Source organism: Cyclopterus lumpus, chromosome 21 (assembly GCF_009769545.1).
Source record: "Cyclopterus lumpus isolate fCycLum1 chromosome 21, fCycLum1.pri, whole genome shotgun sequence".
In the NCBI taxonomy this organism is placed as follows: Eukaryota; Metazoa; Chordata; class Actinopteri; order Perciformes; family Cyclopteridae; genus Cyclopterus; species Cyclopterus lumpus.
The window spans coordinates 8,940,881-8,958,720 of NC_046986.1; the positions used below are offsets into that span (position 1 = coordinate 8,940,881).

The 17,840-nt window shown below is 43.8% G+C and overlaps 2 protein-coding genes across 6 annotated transcripts; both read right to left on the bottom strand.

The window, feature by feature from the left end:
* Nucleotides 1-333: 333 nt before the first annotated feature.
* si:dkey-229b18.3 lies at nucleotides 334-7,601 on the bottom strand. Of its 4 annotated transcripts, none has more exons than XM_034561389.1 (8): nucleotides 6,665-7,601; nucleotides 6,185-6,568; nucleotides 5,833-5,900; nucleotides 5,431-5,659; nucleotides 2,637-4,603; nucleotides 2,187-2,393; nucleotides 1,536-1,676; nucleotides 334-1,344 (listed from the first exon to the last, which is right to left on the bottom strand). In XM_034561389.1, exons 2-7 carry the CDS (start codon nucleotides 6,561-6,563, stop codon nucleotides 1,572-1,574), a joined length of 2,955 nt encoding a protein of 984 aa, XP_034417280.1. In that variant the 5' UTR covers nucleotides 6,564-6,568; nucleotides 6,665-7,601; the 3' UTR covers nucleotides 334-1,344; nucleotides 1,536-1,571. The 4 variants fall into 4 exon arrangements, with proteins under 4 accessions (XP_034417280.1, XP_034417279.1, XP_034417281.1 ...); XM_034561388.1 differs by having other exon boundaries at nucleotides 6,185-6,612; nucleotides 6,650-7,601; XM_034561390.1 differs by having other exon boundaries at nucleotides 2,187-2,390; nucleotides 6,185-7,601.
* A 995-nt stretch (nucleotides 7,602-8,596) lies between these two features.
* Nucleotides 8,597-17,445, bottom strand: chaf1b (chromatin assembly factor 1, subunit B). 2 transcript variants are annotated; one of them, XM_034560929.1, is made up of 14 exons: nucleotides 17,327-17,445; nucleotides 16,792-16,937; nucleotides 15,924-16,056; nucleotides 15,661-15,781; nucleotides 14,612-14,715; nucleotides 14,388-14,484; nucleotides 14,194-14,278; nucleotides 12,936-13,029; nucleotides 12,737-12,806; nucleotides 12,562-12,653; nucleotides 12,298-12,457; nucleotides 11,344-11,916; nucleotides 10,228-10,316; nucleotides 8,597-9,222 (listed from the first exon to the last, which is right to left on the bottom strand). In XM_034560929.1, exons 2-14 carry the CDS (start codon nucleotides 16,915-16,917, stop codon nucleotides 9,122-9,124), a joined length of 1,845 nt encoding a protein of 614 aa, XP_034416820.1. In that variant the 5' UTR covers nucleotides 16,918-16,937; nucleotides 17,327-17,445; the 3' UTR covers nucleotides 8,597-9,121. The 2 variants fall into 2 exon arrangements, with proteins under 2 accessions (XP_034416820.1, XP_034416821.1); XM_034560930.1 differs by having other exon boundaries at nucleotides 16,792-16,932; nucleotides 17,327-17,401.
* Between the last annotated feature and the right edge of the window lie 395 nt (nucleotides 17,446-17,840).

Consider the following 17,840-nt stretch of genomic DNA (forward strand, 5'->3'; position numbering starts at 1 on the left):
GGCTCGAACCACATGTTTGGCATTTATGCTTGAATCCAATAAATCACCATAATAGATTAAGAGCAGGTAGTTTCAGCTCTACTTCTGTATATGAACAACTCAAGACATGATACAAGTCGTTTATATAAAAAAAAAAAAAAAAAAAAAAAAAAAAAAGGGACACGTTACTTTTTGGCCAAAAATAAAACACGAGTAATTTGTTTGCCATAGATTATCTCTACATAATTTGTCTTTGTGGTTAGAATCATAAAACGGAAAAGTCAAGAAATGCGTCACACTGACGACATCGTCCTTTGTTCGAAAACATGTAATTAAAGCCAGAATAACAGGATATAAAAAGGCAACAATTTATTCAGTCTTTTTAAAACAGATAGCAAGAGACAGCTCATTTATTTCTAAAATCAATTTGTTAAACTTAAATATCTCTTAATGTGAACACATTGCATGTATTCAGTAGGAGGGGAATCTTTAGCAGAACAAGACGACGCGTGTCTTTTTTTTCTTCTTGGATCAAAGTGGAAGCGATCAATAAAACATCTGCAATGACACAGCTGTGTTGATTACGAGAATCAGAAATTCACATTTAAAAACCAAGACACATTTCCCTTTTTAAAAAAAAATCGGCAGCCTTAGAAAAGACAGTGGACCACAAACGGCCTGCAGATACACATGCAGTGGCGTCGCCATACCAGCCCGGAGTCAAATCCCCGGCTCGCCGGCTATGAGAGATAAATACTCGAGGAGGGGCCGACCGGTCAAGTGGTTTAAAAGTTAGCACACCGAAAAGAAAAAAAAAAAGGACAAAGACCCACTGAAGCACCCAGAGACCGTCTCACGCCGAGGACCCCCGCCAACTTCAAGTATTCCCTCCAGCTCTTTCAAAATCGCTTCAAGTTTTCCCACCCGCGGACTCCAAAACCTTCAAATTTCAAATCACCACTTCTTAGGTTTACAACATAAGCGTCGATATATAAGTGCACTCAAAATTCATCTATACATAGAAAAATAACAACAATAAAGTAGCAGGAATAGTTATAATAATAATCACTTTACATTTCATTTTATACACAACTGTGACGTTAAATCATTTTATACCGTGGCATCACATTCCCCACCCCCTGAGTGTAATGTTCAAGTTTAACCTTCTGTTGCTACGGAAACACAAAGAGGACCAGCAACCTAAGTTTGGTTATTTAATTAACATTAGCGATCATTGGCAATCGATTAGAATCGGAGTAATTATGCCTTTCCAAAGCCCGTTGTGCTTGTGTGTGACTGATGCATTATGTACAAGCTGCTGATCGATCACGTGCCTCTGGCGTCGCACGCTGACAGCCTTAAATCCTAGAAGATGGCGATAAGAAACACACGAGGTGGAGAAAAATTAATCAATGTTCAACACATGTGATCACAATGCACCGTAGTGTAGCGACAGCTCCTTCTGCAGTTGGCTGTAAGGACGTCATCAACTGGTAAGAGCGCACCGATTAGTTCAGCGCGGCTCGGCCTGGAAAAAAGGTGTCACGTTCACTCACCTCGGTCTCCCCGCCCGAGCGGACCCTCCAGGTGCCTCAGGAACCGGCAGCAATGCAGCTCCGACATTTGTACAACTTGGGGTCGTGGGTGCGGATGTGGTTCCGTACATTCCTCAGTCGAAAGAACATCTTACTGCAGAGCTACACGGCGGAGAGAGTCGGACGAAGGGTCAGTGGCACACACATGAACAGAGACGTGATGCTGAGGATATGAATATGACGCTAGTCTGAGAGTGGCTGGTTAGCTCAACGTCTTCTGGCTCCAGTTTCATATTCACCATACAGACATGAGTGGTACAAATCTACTAGTCCAACTCTAGTAAAAATAGCAATTCCACATTATCAAAATTATTAAATGACATCAAAAAGGGAAATACTAAAAGTCAAGTACTTCATGAACATTTACGAGAGTAAATTAACTCGCACAAAGTTGCAAAAGTCTGCACTTTTATTACAACCAATCAACCCAGTTCTCAGACGAGGCGTAACCGTTTTGAATCTCACTACCCAAACTGGATTTCACTCTAAATCTCGTGGTACAAAGCAGAGTGAGGATAACATCTGCAGGTTTTTTTTTTTGGCGCTTCAGGTCATGATTTTCAATCCCTTAAGAGAGGGACTCCACTAAGGTTTAGGAAAGCCAGTGCTTACCAGACAAGGCCAGTGCTTGCCCTCGATGTGCCTGAGGCGATGCATGATTAGAGCATCACAGTCCTTGTAGGAGGTCGAGCACTGCACACAGTCGTGGGCCGCTTTTGGGACTTGACTACGAGGCCCTCTGAGCTGCCTTAGCCTCGCCCGACTGGCAGCATCCAGCACGACGCAGCTCCTGCTGCTCAGAGGGAGAGCACCTTGCTGCTGGAGATGCAGGAAAAATGACAAATAAATGGAGGATTTTTACTAAAATGTAGTAAATACAAGATACATTATATGCATACAAAATCAAATGAGTAGTAAGCAAAAATATTGTTTTCAGATTCTCTGTAATTCCGGGTCAACAGGTGACATTTTCTGCTTTTTTTTTTTTCCCCTGGTTGCTTTCTGCTCCCTAAATAAAAATTTCAGTCACCATCATAAATCATTGCCCTCCATTTTATCTACCTTTGGCATGGTCCTTATGGCCTTTGACTCGACAGATTTGCCCAGCTGTCGGGAGTTTTTCCTGGGTCTCTGAACCTTGCTTTGGCTCACGCTCTTCTCCTTCGCCACAGGCAGGGTGGCCGGCCCCCTGGCTCTCAGCGCCCTGTGGGGAGACTCCTCCGCACCAAACTTCTCCCCAACTTGTGACACGGAGCGCGTCAAGCAGATATCGACGCTCTCCTCCTCCTTCTTGAGCCCCGCCATTGGCCCCCCTGCAGGCCGACAGAAGCTGAAAAGAAAGCCAGAGTCTAGTAGTTTGATGGGGGGCTTGCTCTGGCGCTTGCCCAGGTCCGGTGAGGGAGGGTCAGAGAAAGGTACTCCGACTGGCACGGGATCGGCCGGCTCCTCTTTGATGACTTTGTACAGAGGGTGGTTGTAGATGGACGCCGGAGACGCATGCTCTGAAAACTGGAGCCCACCAGGTTCATTAACCTTCACTGTCGGACTAGGATCCGTGACCCCAATCGTCCGACCCTCCTCCCCGGGCTCACACTTTGTCTTCCCCACCTCCCTTGTGGAGCCTCGCCTAAGCTTGGCCTTTGGAGCTGGTCGGCTGCTGTTGTAACGCAGCGTTTTGACCTTCTCTGCCGCGACCATATTTTCGGCTTGTGTCCCGTGTGACGGCGGTGCTCGGTGAGGCGTGTGGCTACAGAGATTGTTTGATGAAAGAGGGCAGCCTGAGACGGAGTATTCAGCCGGTTCCGATTTGATCCTGACTGGATTTCTCACAACAGTTTTGTTGGCGTTGCGTCGCCGAGGCTGCTGGGCAGGCAGGTGGGCACCGCCACCCATCCTCACCGACCGCCTGAGTTCCCTCCCACCAAAGGGGGTCCGGGACGCCGGCTGGAACATGTCTGGCAACACACCTTGACTTCGCATGCTCCTGTCACTTGGAGGGACATGTCGCGGGGCGGCCTTTGGCCTCTTCGCGGTCATCTGCTCTTTGCTGACCGGCTTGGTCTTTACAGACTTGTTGAGGAGGTGAGTGTTAATGGGGTTACAGAGGGGCAGTGAGAGGGTCAAAGCCCCATATGGTAGTCCTGGGGAGGTGGAGCGTGGTTTCCGCCGTTTTGTCAGGGAATAGTTGTTCGCCTTCAGCTTCCTCAGTCGTTTCTTCTGTCTCCAGCCAATTAGATCCTCTGGTCTGGGGAGGAGGGCGGTCCTTTGTAAGCCGAGAACATTCATCAGCTTGTACTTCTCCTGTGCTCTCGCATTATCCCGTTCATCCTCGCCAACGTCCTCTACTTCCTGCTTTATCCTCACAGGGCTGCACACGGCGATCTTCGCAACCCTTGATATGGAGTTGCGAGAGCGCTGGCTGATGGAGTCCGTCTTTCTGTTTCGTCGAGGGCTCTCTGGCATGGGCAGCAGTCTCTGAACCTCTTTGGCAGCCCCAGGAGTGGAGCGAAGAAGACGGGTGTTCGATGGCGATATGCGAGCGTAATTCTGTGACTGTGGGTTGGTTATGGTGTGTCGAGGTGCGGTAGCTTTCTTGGACGAGGGAGACTTGAAGTCCATGAGCTTCATTCGGTGCGAGGGGCTAAGAGGGAGCCCGTTGTGGCCTTGGGCTTTCGCCGTTCTACGCAGGTTTCGCCTCGGACTTGCTTCTAAAGACTCTTCTGAAGCATCTAGCGTTAGACTTAACCTGTTGTTCACATTGTCCTCTAATCCGAAGACCCTTTTCCTTTTGCCTTCCCTCTGCTGGCAGTAGCGCTTATGACATGCACCAGCACAGGCTGAGGTAAAGTCCTTGCCAGGTTGGGGTTTCTGCTCCTGCTCTTTCATGAGAGCAGAGCAGGCTTCCACTGCCGGCCACATGCCCAGGTGACGGGCCATGGCGATGACTTCAGGTAGGTCCTCCTGGCGAACACACAGAGTGGAGGAGTAGGAGAAATCCAGCAGAGACAGAAGGCTGTCCTCACTAAAACCTGAGAGGTAAAAGGGAGCCTTTAATTATATATGCTGAACCCTGGTCAATCAGTGAGTAAGATGAAAGTGACTGTATAAACAGAGGATCAGAGAGACAGCAGGCAGAGTGGGAGCAAAGTGTAAACGTGATGGTGCAGACAATATAACAAATGCTTTAATCAGGGCCACTTCTGCTCCCATCTGATGGCCCACATCAAAGACGTGCGTAAATCAGACAGACTCTGGCCGTGTCCCCAATTTAGGGTCCGGATCCTCCAAATTTCTAGATCAAATTAATAAGTCGCAATGAACCGACAAGAAAGAACCGTCTCAAAACAACATTAAATACAGCTGAGAAATACAGCCTCCTTTTGCCTGAATGACCAACGTATGAGTCACCTGCAGCTCTGTTTCCTACAGACCATTGTTTGAATGATAATGAGATCAACCTCGTCAACTCAAGTCAGGAATTGTCATGTGACTGCATATATTATAGATTATCACAATAGTTGAAGGTAAACCTGCAACGATTGTGATAATCAAATAAATCGTTTCAATCAATTTCCAAGCAACAATGCCAAACATTTCCTGGTACCAATTCTCAAAAGTAAGGACGATTTTCTTGGTCATAATTGATGATCAATAAATATATATTAATGTCTGGGTCATTCTAAAGGGCATTTCTCATTACTTCATGGCATTTTACAGAGAAAGGGAAGATCAAATATTGTTAACGGTCTATGCCTGAGAAGTAAAAGAAGAAATGCCCAAATGCACCTTTAAAATAAAAATACAAAAAACAGAACCAAAGCAGCAAGGTTTTCTAATGTTTGGCCATGAATCTTACCAGTGAGATCTATGTCTGCTTTTATGTTAGAGTCCATTTCTGTGAAGATTTCCTGGAAGTGGTCGCTGACGGCCGCCAGGACCGCTCGGTGGGCAGCGTAGGATCGCCCGTTTGTCCGCAGTGTAATGTCACAGAACTGCCCCGCCTCCCGCTGACTCCTCAGCTTGCTCAGCATGTCGGTGCTGTGTGACACCATCGTCTTTGTGACACATCCTCTGCCACCCGGCTCCTGAGAGGCAAAGACGGACAGAGAAGCATCATTACAGCAATACAATATGGGAGACAGACAATTGGGGGGCGCACGACTAAGTGAGAAATGTAAACTCATGTGTGAGATGCAGATTAAAAAAAAAAACTTGATTAAAAAGTTGAAAGTTTGATATTCCGTATCATTTTACATACCTCTGTTTTCTTGGTGCGTTGGCATTCTAGACAGCCCAGGACGAAATCTCTGATCTGGAAGTACATCCCTGTGAAGAGAATACAGAGTCCAAACTACTGAAAGCTTCAAGTGGAAATGTAGATAAGGCCCGGGGGCAATAAACAGTTGATCATGTGCTAGTACATGTCTTCATCTTTGAGTGATTCAATCACTTGTGTGTAGAGGTTTCAAAATGCCCTTCACTTCCAAAACAATATAACATGCACAGACTCTAGTTAGATAACAGATCAGAAGTTGGTTGACAGAGTCAGGAACTGCATACCGTCCTCCCATTGTGTCCCAGATGTAAAAGGCAGGAAGAGAAGTTCATACCTTCCCACCAGTAGTTTTCAGCCACGCATTTGTACGTCTCCTCCAGGGAGAGGTGGCGCTGACCGAGCCGCCGCCGGTGAAAGGTGGAGAGGGCCTCGAGTCTCCGACCCTCATCCAAGACCTCTCGGTAGTTGAAGAAGCCCTTCTCCAGCTTCTTGCGATACAGCAGCCCGTCTATCATCTCGAAGTTGGGCGACCACCGTGCGGGAAGTCCACGCCCCGTCGAGTTCCCGGCGGGCTCCATCCCTCCGGCTCGGTCTCGGCCTCCATCCGACCGAGGTTTGGACGGACAACACGTCGCTGCCTTCGCGTAACGGGCATCGGTGCGGGTGCCGGCCATTTTAACAGGTTTTATACTCCGATGCGTGTTTAACTTCATCCAGGCTTAAATAATAAAAAAATAGATATATATTTTTTAAAACACACACACACTCCCCGGCGACGTTACTGCTGCGCTGGGGTCGCCGAAACTTTACCCACCGAGCCTGAAACAAAGTCCACGTGGATGCGGTGACAGCAGACAACAGACCCGACGATACGAGCCCACTCAAACAGCCCGCTAGCAGTCAGACATATCCTTAGCCAGTTAGCTCAAATGAACCGCAGTCTCTCATCTTTTAAAAGCTCACGAAGAAAGTCTCCACCAGATGGTGGTGGTGGTGGGGGGGTCAGCACTTCACGAGGGGGTCCCGCTGTGTAACGCACCCTAACTGTCAGTGAGAGCATCACGTCTCACTCTCCTAACAGTTGTGGCGAACATCCCTTTACAATATTAAATCCAGCTCCACTTTGAGCATTTTTTTTTTTTTTGGTCATATGTTTGTCATATTTTCGTCGATATAAAATGTTGGCCCGTCCATCCGAGCGTGACGTGAGGGTAGTGAATGCAGTGTCGCGGGCGAGTATCGCGCCAACGAGACGCCCGAGCCAAGTGATGTAAAGTCACCAGTTTCCCAGCGACCGCGGAGTCACCGTGAACCCGACCGGCAGCGACAACAGCTCGCCTCCCATCTACCTCAGGGGTCGGGAGTGGCCTCCGGGGCTGGATGACGGCGGGCAGCCTCACCTCCGGCGTTAACTTGAGATTTCTTTTCGACAACTCGAGTCGGAAGCGACATGATGACGCAGCTATCGGCTCAGCATCGCCACTTTGGAAACGACCCCACCGAAGCGAGGGTTTGTCTTGTCGACGAGCCAGAAAAATGTAGCAAAAACTGGCCGGCGGGTCGAGCTCAAAAGCGACACAACAAGATCCGGTTAGACGTCCGGTACAGTTGGCGGCCGCTCCCGTCGCCGCAAAGACAGTCTCGGAAGTCAAATGTTCCAATTTCTAAAACTCGTAACCTTCTGTTTGTTGCTAATCAGCAGCCTTACCGAGACGAGTCCTCCCCGCCTTCACACAAAGGCCATTAGCAGAAGCTTTAAAGAGAATCTACCAGGCGGCACGTGATTGGCCGAACGAGCTGTCACTCAAGTTAGTTTTCTTCCCGTTGCAGCAAGGTAGGTTGTTCGCGCACGGCAGTAAACTAGTGTTTGCTTCACTTGCTGCACAGTCGAGCTAAATATGATGAGTATTTTCCTCCCCTCTGACACAGATATTCATACATTGTATCCTGTTATCTTCCTAAATTGATCTGATGTTATTTAGCGAGAACAAATTGTTGTCACTATCATCTTAAGTCGGTTACAAATATTGAAATATAGTATTCACTTTTTAAATTGCTTTGGCAAAGTTTTCACAAAGATAACTCTTTTGTATTGTCCCCAACATTTCACATGAAACAGAACATTAATACATCACCCATTCGCCTATGTCAACACCAACACAATATATGTTCAATAATTAATTGCAATCTAATTTAGCTTATACAATTTTGTTTATTGAATACTGCTGTCAAACCAAAGCAGTGGTAATCCCTTTAAGAGTATACAATGATCATGAACATTTTTTAATTTATGCAGTGTTTGAAATGATCTAGAGGATGAACTCTTCTCACCGCAGTAAGTTCTACATTCATGGTTTGTTTTTAATTCATGACACCAAACCTTAGTGTATTCTAATTACTTTTAAATGTATATAGCTTATAGTATATTATAATCAATGTGCAGTTACAGTAATCATCTAAAATACATAAAGCTAAAACGGTACTCTGGAAAGTATATGACATTCAAATCCCACGGCTATGTCATTAACAATTACCATGGTAACGTTAAAATAAGAAGAGCTTGAAAACACGTGCTGCATTGAGTCAATAATCTGTACATTTGATTTATGCATGGAGACTCGATGTTTAAACATGGCTTATTTTTTGGAGAAGTCAGCCGTGTTCTCACGAGGATCGTAAAGATGACTCAAGAGAAAGCATAAATCACGCAGTTATTTTCTGCAAAACCACTTAAACATTCACTATATACAAAACATCTTTTATTAGACAATGAGAGAAAGACAATTTTGAACTTTACCCTCAAGCTGCTATGGGATGCATCACATTAAGACTCGGGTCGTGTATGCAAAGCTCTCACAAGACACTAAACTTTGAAGTGCTTGTGTTCTTTCTTCTTCAGGTTTTGAGCCGTTTGTTTCAAAAAATGTTTAAAAAAAAAAAAAAAGAAATGCAACAAAACCTTCCCTTTGTTACAACCACACTTGAGCTTCTAAATGTAAAACAAACCAAATATAATACAATTATCTGTTTACGGTATGATACAAAAACACACACGACTACAATAAGTATGAATTCAAGGACACTTACTGCAATGCTGTTTGGCTTAATAACGACTACATTATGTGGGCTGAAAACTTCATCTACTTAAATCAAGTCTGTCGACCCACATGGCGGGTGCCTCCAGGAGGAGCCTCCATGGTTCTGTAACTGTCGCCCTGTGCTGTATGCGCTCTTCTCTGATATCGCAGCGCCACACTGGTCCCATTAGACACTAAGTCTGGGTGGCACTGGTCTTTACTGGGGGCTCATCGGTCTTCGGCCGTTTGGACTCTGGAGGCTGGCACACTGGATCGGTGGGAGGAGAAGGACGTTCTGCAGAAACACAAGTGAATGGATCAGCGCTACACGTGACAGCCTGGTTCTGTCTGCCTTCTGCTGTGATGCAGGAACCCGAATGGAATAAGTCAGTCATGTAGCAGATCGACTAGTTAACACACTGGTCATGAACATGTTAAAGTCAGGGCACCACTATAAGTATTGGGTCTAATAGTTTGGGCCATTCCTTCTTTCACTAATAATTACATTGTATTCCAGTTAATTGCGAACATACGCTGATCACAACTAGGGATGCACCGATCTGGTCTGCAGGATAAAATAAAAAAGGAGTCCGACTGGGTGAGAAACACGAGCAGTGAGATGATCATATAGACTTTAAACAAACACCCAGGTTAGCCGAATGTATGTGCAAAGAAGACACAAAAGCGAAATGTGCTTGCATTAGAAAAACACAATTTTAGTTTTGGGTGTGTTAACTTTCAGCTCAGAATCAGAAATCGATGGTTAAAAAAACAAATATAAATGGTAATATTATGTATATTAAGAGTTTTAGAGCTCCTGCTTTTCTGCCAAGCTGTAGAAGAAAAAAAAACCTCAAAGGAGCAGACAAATACCCAAGTGTCGGATTTGTTAAAATTGGTTGTCGTTTATCGAGGCACAATTTATGCGAAAAATACACTGCTTACGACTAGCGATGCACACATATATTAAGCTGGATTCTCCCTTATGAAATGGATCGGGACATTTTGTCCTGTTGGGCCGCTGACTAATGTTTTTGTGCCTCAGCAACACCTCATGCTACTTCTCATTAAATTATTGTAAAGAGTTAATTACAGGAGTATAGATTTAAAATCGGTGAAAATTAGTACTGGCTTATCTTTGCTTATTGTCGGATATCCTTCGTTGAGGAAATGTTGAACCGATACATCATAACAGAACTCAGACTGGAGGTGGGTGGATTATTCAGCAGTCTCATATTATTTTCTTTTGGTGATATTTGCAACATGAAGGACAACAGGCAAAGTAGTCGCACTCACTAACCATGTTTGGCTTTCTCAGTGGAGGAGGGAGTGCGAAAGAGTGAACTGATAGCTGGAGATCGGGATGCAACGGGAGTCAGAGACACTCTCCTGGAAACAAAAAAGGATGAACGGTAAAGAGGCTTCAAGCATGAACAAACACACACACAGTAAATTCTACTCTTCTCCACCGTTAATCACTTCCTGTTTGTTCTTCCGATTCAGTCTAATTGCCAAAAGAGCAACACTGGTCAAAACTAGCCACGGCTGTAACCCCAAGTTACAGATGTAAGGCGAACACAGCATGTGCAGACCTGCCATTGTCTCACAGTCCGTCAGTGAGTATTTATTTATCGTCAGTGGGGGGTCCAACGGATACCAGACGGGCTTTGTTCTCACTGCCTTTACAGACATAAACATCACAGGCCCACTACAGCCACTCACATTTTACTCTTTTAAACTGCATCTTTAGAGATAAACAGCGTAGTTACTTTAATCATTTGGGGGAGGGAGGACACAGGATGCTCTGTGTATTACTTCCTCAGTCTGACGCCATTCTAAAATTAAATATTTATTCAGATGCTTCATGTAGCCTTTTTTTTTTTTTTTTTTTTTTTGAAGAATTTTGTAACCCTGGGTTTTAAAAGTATTCTATAAATAGTTTTACTTACTAATAATGATGACTATGAGGTTCCAAACACGAGGAACATGTCTCAAATAAAAAATAAATTAAAAAAATATCACACAAATTACTTGTGAAAACACATCCACAAGCAGTAGATCCAAAAAAGGTATGATATGCACTGGTGCTTGAACAATTAATTGATTGGCAATTAATAAGCCGCACATGGGTAAAATATTTTAAACAAAACAAGCAGTTTGAAGACGCCATCTTGGGTCTATAACTTATTATTTGATGAAATACCATATAATTAAAAATATAATTAGATGATTAGTCCATAATGAATAATAAATGCATTAGCTGCAGTACTACTACACACACACATGCCATTGGTGAGTGTCTACCTGCCAACAATCAAAGCATTTCTGTGCCTGTACAAAGGTTCAAACTTAACATATTAAATGAATTCCTTTTCGCTCCCTCTGACAGAATCAAACAGAACTACTTTTGCATTACCTTGGGGTGGGCCCCTTTGGGGTGGTTGGACCCTTGGGAGTGGTGGAGCCAGCACTATTAGCACTGTTGAGGGCTTTCGGGGTGGAGGGAGTGAGGGGGGCAATGCGTGGCTGTGTCTTGGAGCTGGTCGGGGTGAGAGGGGGGACACAGGGTTGGGGAGGAGAGGGCGCGCTGGTGCTTGCAGATGTTGGAGTCTGAGGTGCTGAAGGAGCTGTGGTCTTAGCGGTGGAGGGCTTCCCCCACCCCTCCAGGGTGTTGAGGGTGATCCTACGAGGCTGAGGTTTGGACTTGGCACTCGGGGTGCTCTTCTTCTCCTCTGGGGGGGTGACAGAGGGGACATCTTTGCCAACGCTGGTTTGGGATGTGGGAGTCAGGGCTGAGCTCGGTGTCAAAGGAGATGAAGTCCTAGCCGCTGAGGACTTCTTGCCCTTTTTCTCAACACCACTGCTCGGGACAAACATCTCCAGGGTGGGGGGCTCCTTCAGGGGAGTGCCCAACTCCCCAGGAGAGAAGGACAGGAAGGAGCAGTAGCCGTCTGTGGAGGACACTGCCAGGAAGGAACCGTCACGGGACCTGTAGATGATACAATACAAACACGTGTCAGTAGGTGGAAGGCTAAAACATATTGGTTCAAGAGGTCTTAATCGCCCCCACGGCACATCTCAAAGAGAAGTGTCCTTGATTTTAAAATTACGCCTCCCAGAGCAAACAGGCTCATCGGAGTAGAATATTCTTCCTCGATGGTCGGAGAGGCAGACAGCAGGTTGCGTCGTGTGGGAGAACATTATATTTCATACAATTTAAGCTGTACTTTATTTTCCAAATGCAATAGTATTCACTTTCACAAGTTGTGTGTGTGTATTTCAAACTACTATTATTACCACAATTCATTCCTACACACGATGACTATTGGAAAGCGTGCTTCGAAGAGAACAGAAGATAGGCGTAGTTTACCATGTAAGATCGCTGAGTGTGTGGTAATGGATGTTAGAAACCAGGCCGAAAGGAATCGTCTGCTGCGTGTCGTACAAAAAGATGGAGTCCTCAGATGCCACAGCAAACACCATGCGGTACGGCAACTGGTATACGTCGGGGAGAACCTGAGCTGAACCGTCTGTAGAGGACAAAGCGGTAAAACAAAAGGCAAAGACAAATCAGAAAGGGAGGGCTTTATCATCATGGTTGTCCGTTATTAACTAATGGAGCGCATGCTCTTGCCTTCTTCCGTCTTGGTCCTCAGTTCAAAGTAGACGGGGCAGCAGCGCACAGCCAGAGTAGCTTTAGTTGGACACGGCAAGTGGGCAATAGGCCTAAAACACAGTTGTACATCAGTTACCGGAATTACTACAGACCGAAATGAGTCGGCTACGGCACAGCATGTCACAAAGGTTACCTCTTGAGGCTCTTCCTTGAAAAGATGTAGGTGGTATTGATGATGTTCTCTCCAAGCTCCACACATCCAGCTGAGGTGACAGAGGGTGACAACAGACGACGGAAATTAGATAATATAAATGATCTTAACTAAAACAATAACATTTTGCCAGATAAATGGCGGGTAAAAGCCACACTTTGAGCAGGGTGCTTAGAGGTACCTGGGGCTAGCAAGAAAGACCCATCAGGTGTGAATGAGAGGCGCCGGAAAAACGACCTCATGCTGTCATCGTGGAACATTCTGTGCTGCTTGGCCTGCAACGATGAAGAGAAATGCAGCACTGAGAGTGTGTTTGTGACAGGTCTCGCTCAATTGGCATCAGGGCAGAAGTTCTATGAAGATATTACAGACGCAATTCATAATTTAAGACGACATAGTGAAGACAAATATGTCCGGTCAACAGAACAGGAGCTTAAGTGAGAACCGGTTTCATGTAAAATAATCCCAAAACTGGTACATGCAAAAAAAGGTAAAATTGACTAATCCTAACTACTAATTTTCTTCTACTTGCTGATAAGAATTATTGCAGCCCAACAGGAAGTGATACAAATCTCTCATCAACAAGGTGTTTAAGTCAGGTGGAAACAAGAACATGTTAAATCTTTACAGATGGTGCCTACGATACAGGGGAGACAAACGATTTGAATCCTGGATAAAGAGAGGACTTGCAACCCATCTCTCAACGACACACAAAAGTACACGACAAAGCTTTAAGTCTTCACAGGACACATGTAACCTAGAGCATAATTACTTATTCAGATGCCTCAAAAGAAACTAAATGTAATCAATCAGTGCAAACCGACAGATTCATCAAGTGCAGAATGGGAGTTTTATAAAATCCTTAAATCCAGCTCCAGTTCAAAGGGCAAACGTGTCTCTTTAGATTGTAAAAAGCACTTGTTTAAGCTAATAAAGAAAGCGCCTTGTATAATAAAGAAGTGTGGGTGGGGGACAGAGGAGGGATGGAAAGATGCTGCTGGCCCCTTTGGAGGCAAGTGAAACTAAATCAGTATCATCTACACAGGAAGATAAGTCTGGTATATTTTTTGGAAACAGTTACGTTATTCTCTGACGATCCAAAACACATTTTATCAAATTTGGAATAAATGGATCGAATATATAACCCCAGTGTGAGCAGATTATATTTGACTATATGACTAACATTTCATGGGTTTCCATTTTCCTGATGGAAATGGTAGAATGGTAAGCTGCCTTGGACCAAATATACTGTATGTGTTATGTTTGTGATAGTGTGGGGTGGGTATATGTAGGAAAGTTCAAAATAAGAACAAATATAAATATTGAACATGTTTTTATTTTATATAAATAAAAACATTGTTACATTTCAGACCGTAATCACATTTAGAAATAGAGTGACTCAATTGACCCGGGAAGGTAAAAGCAACATTTCTACTGACCTCTCCTTCTGCAAGTGGCCCAGAGCTCATTTTACTGATAGAGAAGGCTTTCTTTTTGGTGTGAGTGCTGTACACACGCATCACTCTGAATGGGGAGGAAAACACATCTTAAGTATGAAGCAAATTCATTCATTTAATGAAGAGGCGATCCACCATGAGGGATGACCGCGTTGTCTGAATCGCTGTTTTTCTACCTGTCACAGCTGAGCGTGGCTACATATTGCCCCAGAGGATCCCAGGTGACCCCCTGCACGTAGCTCTTATGGTCATTCAAGATGCACAGCTTCTGTCCTAAAAAACAAACACAAAATAAGATATTCTTGTATGCATTTTACAGTATGCTGCGGATTCTTATTACTAAAATACAAATATAACAGATGAAACTGAATGGAGTACACGTATCGGAGTCTAAGCAAACCTTTGTTGATGTCCCACATAATAGCGGTGTTATCAACAGACCCAGACACCATGAAGTTTCCATCCCGTGTCCAGCAGATGTCATACACGTCCTCTATGTGTCCCCTGAAGTCAAAGGAGAAATGTCTTTGTAAAACCACAGTATTGCTACACATTTACATCAAGTAGCTCTCAATACTCAGAGTAAATAAATAGTATTAATAACAAAGTAATAGTTCTCTTGTAATTCGGAAACGTTGTCTAATCTTAGTGATTTTGAGTGCTGAGCAAGACATTGATACATGTAAAAAGAAAATTGAACTGGTGTGTGTTTAAAAAAAAAAAAAAGACTACAGGGCAGACATCTAAATATGTTGATCATTCGATCTAGTCTTGAAAAAATAAAATAAAAAAAAGAGCACTGCAGGAGTCCTAAAACCTTGAGGTTCCCTCGGCTCGAAGTAAATGGGTGTTTGTAAATTAATTTTTGGTTAGCTGCGTGAAATAAGGTCTCAGGTCTGTAGTTAGAACAAGCAGAAGAGATTTTAACATTTTGTTCAACAATATAAAATACGCCAGTAAACACCCCACTTGTATATGGTTGCTAACAAGTAGCTAAATGAAACCACTAAAAGTAATCACGCCTTGACAGCCTCTTTATGTTTGTACTCGCGCTCATGCAACCGGGGTGCAGTTCTTTTATAGCCTAACGAGAGCATTTGACCTCTGCATTCATGCTTCAGAGTGGTGTTCATTCGCGAAGATTATCTTCAACAAACCGTGTATGCATCATAAACTTGTGTTAAACTCGCCACAACCCAACTGCGCTACCTGGGAACACTGATTTCCATCACGGCAAACGTTAAGTCAGGTTTTAATACTTTATATTTATTAATACCAATCAAAAGGACTGGTGTTGGAAAATTAGCATTACATAAATCACAAATCTACAGTACATCAGACACTGCTTCTGCAGATGTCATTGTTTCTCTGTATATAAGAGAGAATAAATAACAATAATCGTTATGGACCCCACACAGTGCCAACCCAGTGCTTTTGACAGTTGTGTACCTTAAAGTCTTGACCACAGACCAACTCTCCTTGTTCAGCTGAGCATCTTCCTCCTCCTGGAACAGGGGTGCCTGCTCAGGCTCCTTTGAGTCATTGAGCTTCCACAGCAGAATTGCCGCATCTGTACCCAAAAAAACCCAACAGACGATTATAAAAAGCTTTTGTATTTAAAACATCTGTTCAGTTTTGAGATTAACACCATCAGTGCATTTCAGATACTGACACATTTCTACACAAGTGTACAACTACAATGTGTGGCATACCGTCTCCTCCGGAGGCAAGCATCTCTCCATTGGGGCTAAAGCGCACTACATTGACAGCTTTGGTATGTCGAGCCAGATTAGAAAGAAACTCCACCACTGCCTTCCCGTCCGGGCCGCTGACCACCCGCCACAGCTGCATCAACATCAGGGAAAAAAGTTATTACACACACACTAAATCAGCTGTGACCATCTACAGCTGTAGGTTACACTATTTTGTCTATGATTTGTAAACTAATCAAGTTTAAATTGTGGAACTCGTAAAATATTGCAGTTTGAAGAAGACCTGTTTTAAGGTAAACTGAAATGTCATTAAAATTATATTTAAACATGCTATATATATATATATATATATATATATATATATATATATGTAATAATAATTACAAAAAAACGTTTCCATTGCTAGGTATTATACCCATTGATGTATGTTTAGTGGACCAAATGTTGTAGTACCAACAGATTTTTATAAATCTGATTACTGAAATAAGTATTTGGGCAATTTCCACTTGTGATACATTTACTTATTTGAGGACCTGGGGAAAAAAAAGGTCCTATTAAGGATGTCAATATGAAATTGTAAGATCATCATGTTCTGTAAAAAATTAAATGAAATCACTATTGATCCTACACGTTTTCTTCAACAGAAGGCGTGAATCTCACTTCTTTGGTCCTGCACAACTGTCCATAGAGCTTTTCATATAATAAAAGTTTGTTTTTACACTCAGTTGCTTTTCCTTGTGTATGACACTGTGCCTTTCCTTGACACTTTCATATGCATATTACGTCACACGGTCATTAAAGTGATTCTTGCTTTGACACGTGCTTTCACACCAAACTGTTGCTGCATTGATCATTCCCATCCACTCACTCTGACTGTGGTGTCCACTCCAGCTGTCGCCAGCCGATGGATGCGTCCATCTGAACTGTGCTGGAAGTCCAGGCTGTAGACGGGCTCCTTGTTGTGCCACGCAATCTCACACGTTACCACCTTCATTGTTTATATCCGACACTGACCTCGGGGGGGAAAGAAAAGCACGTAAATGTGACAACGTTACCACACCGACAGTTTCCAATGGACTGACGTTAGCGTAACACAGCCTGTTAACTCCCCCATGCTGTACAACAGAGGTCGTGTGGAGTTACAATAGAAACATAATGTGATAAAACGACGCACTTTGATAACATAAGTCACTGCAAGTTAATGCTACAACTAAGCTAGCAAGTTAGCAACCCGTCTCGCGGGTGTGTGGGAGGAAGTGAGGCTAAAATGACAAAACCGGGTACACGTGTAACTCGACACGCGCTCTTGTTTGCTGACAGACATGTTCGTTACACTTACAACCGACTCATATCTGCTTATTGTTGTAAATGAAGCTCCCTCGAGGTAAATTATAGTGTCTTACCTCCCCCCGTTGTCCAGCTGAAGAGTAAATTCCCGCGTACAATTCGTTCCAAACTTCCGGTCGAATAGGCCGCGGTGATTGGACGAAAGCGCGGAATGGGAGGAGTCTGTGTGGCTGTCTTTACCCGTGGGTGTATTATTAATCTGGTAAATCCTTCACGGTACCTGTAGGTCGATTCTCTCTTGTAAAACAGACACATGTATCTTTAGAAACCGTTTAATTATGGTTACAAAGTAGAAAACCCTTTCGCATGGGGAATATTATAATCACAAATCAACACAGCAATTGTTTTCACGTATTAACCTGTAATATATTTTATGCGGTTTTTATTGAGCTGGCAGTTCCATTTGTAATTAGAGACGTTTTTAAAATAAATAAATAAATAACTCATTTCAGTTTTCTGTAAAATGTAATTGCAATTTGGTCTTCTGCATGTCAACACACACTGTATTTCATTCTGACCCCCTCCAAAGTGTCATGGAAGCTGGTATTTTATCACACAGGATACTGAGAT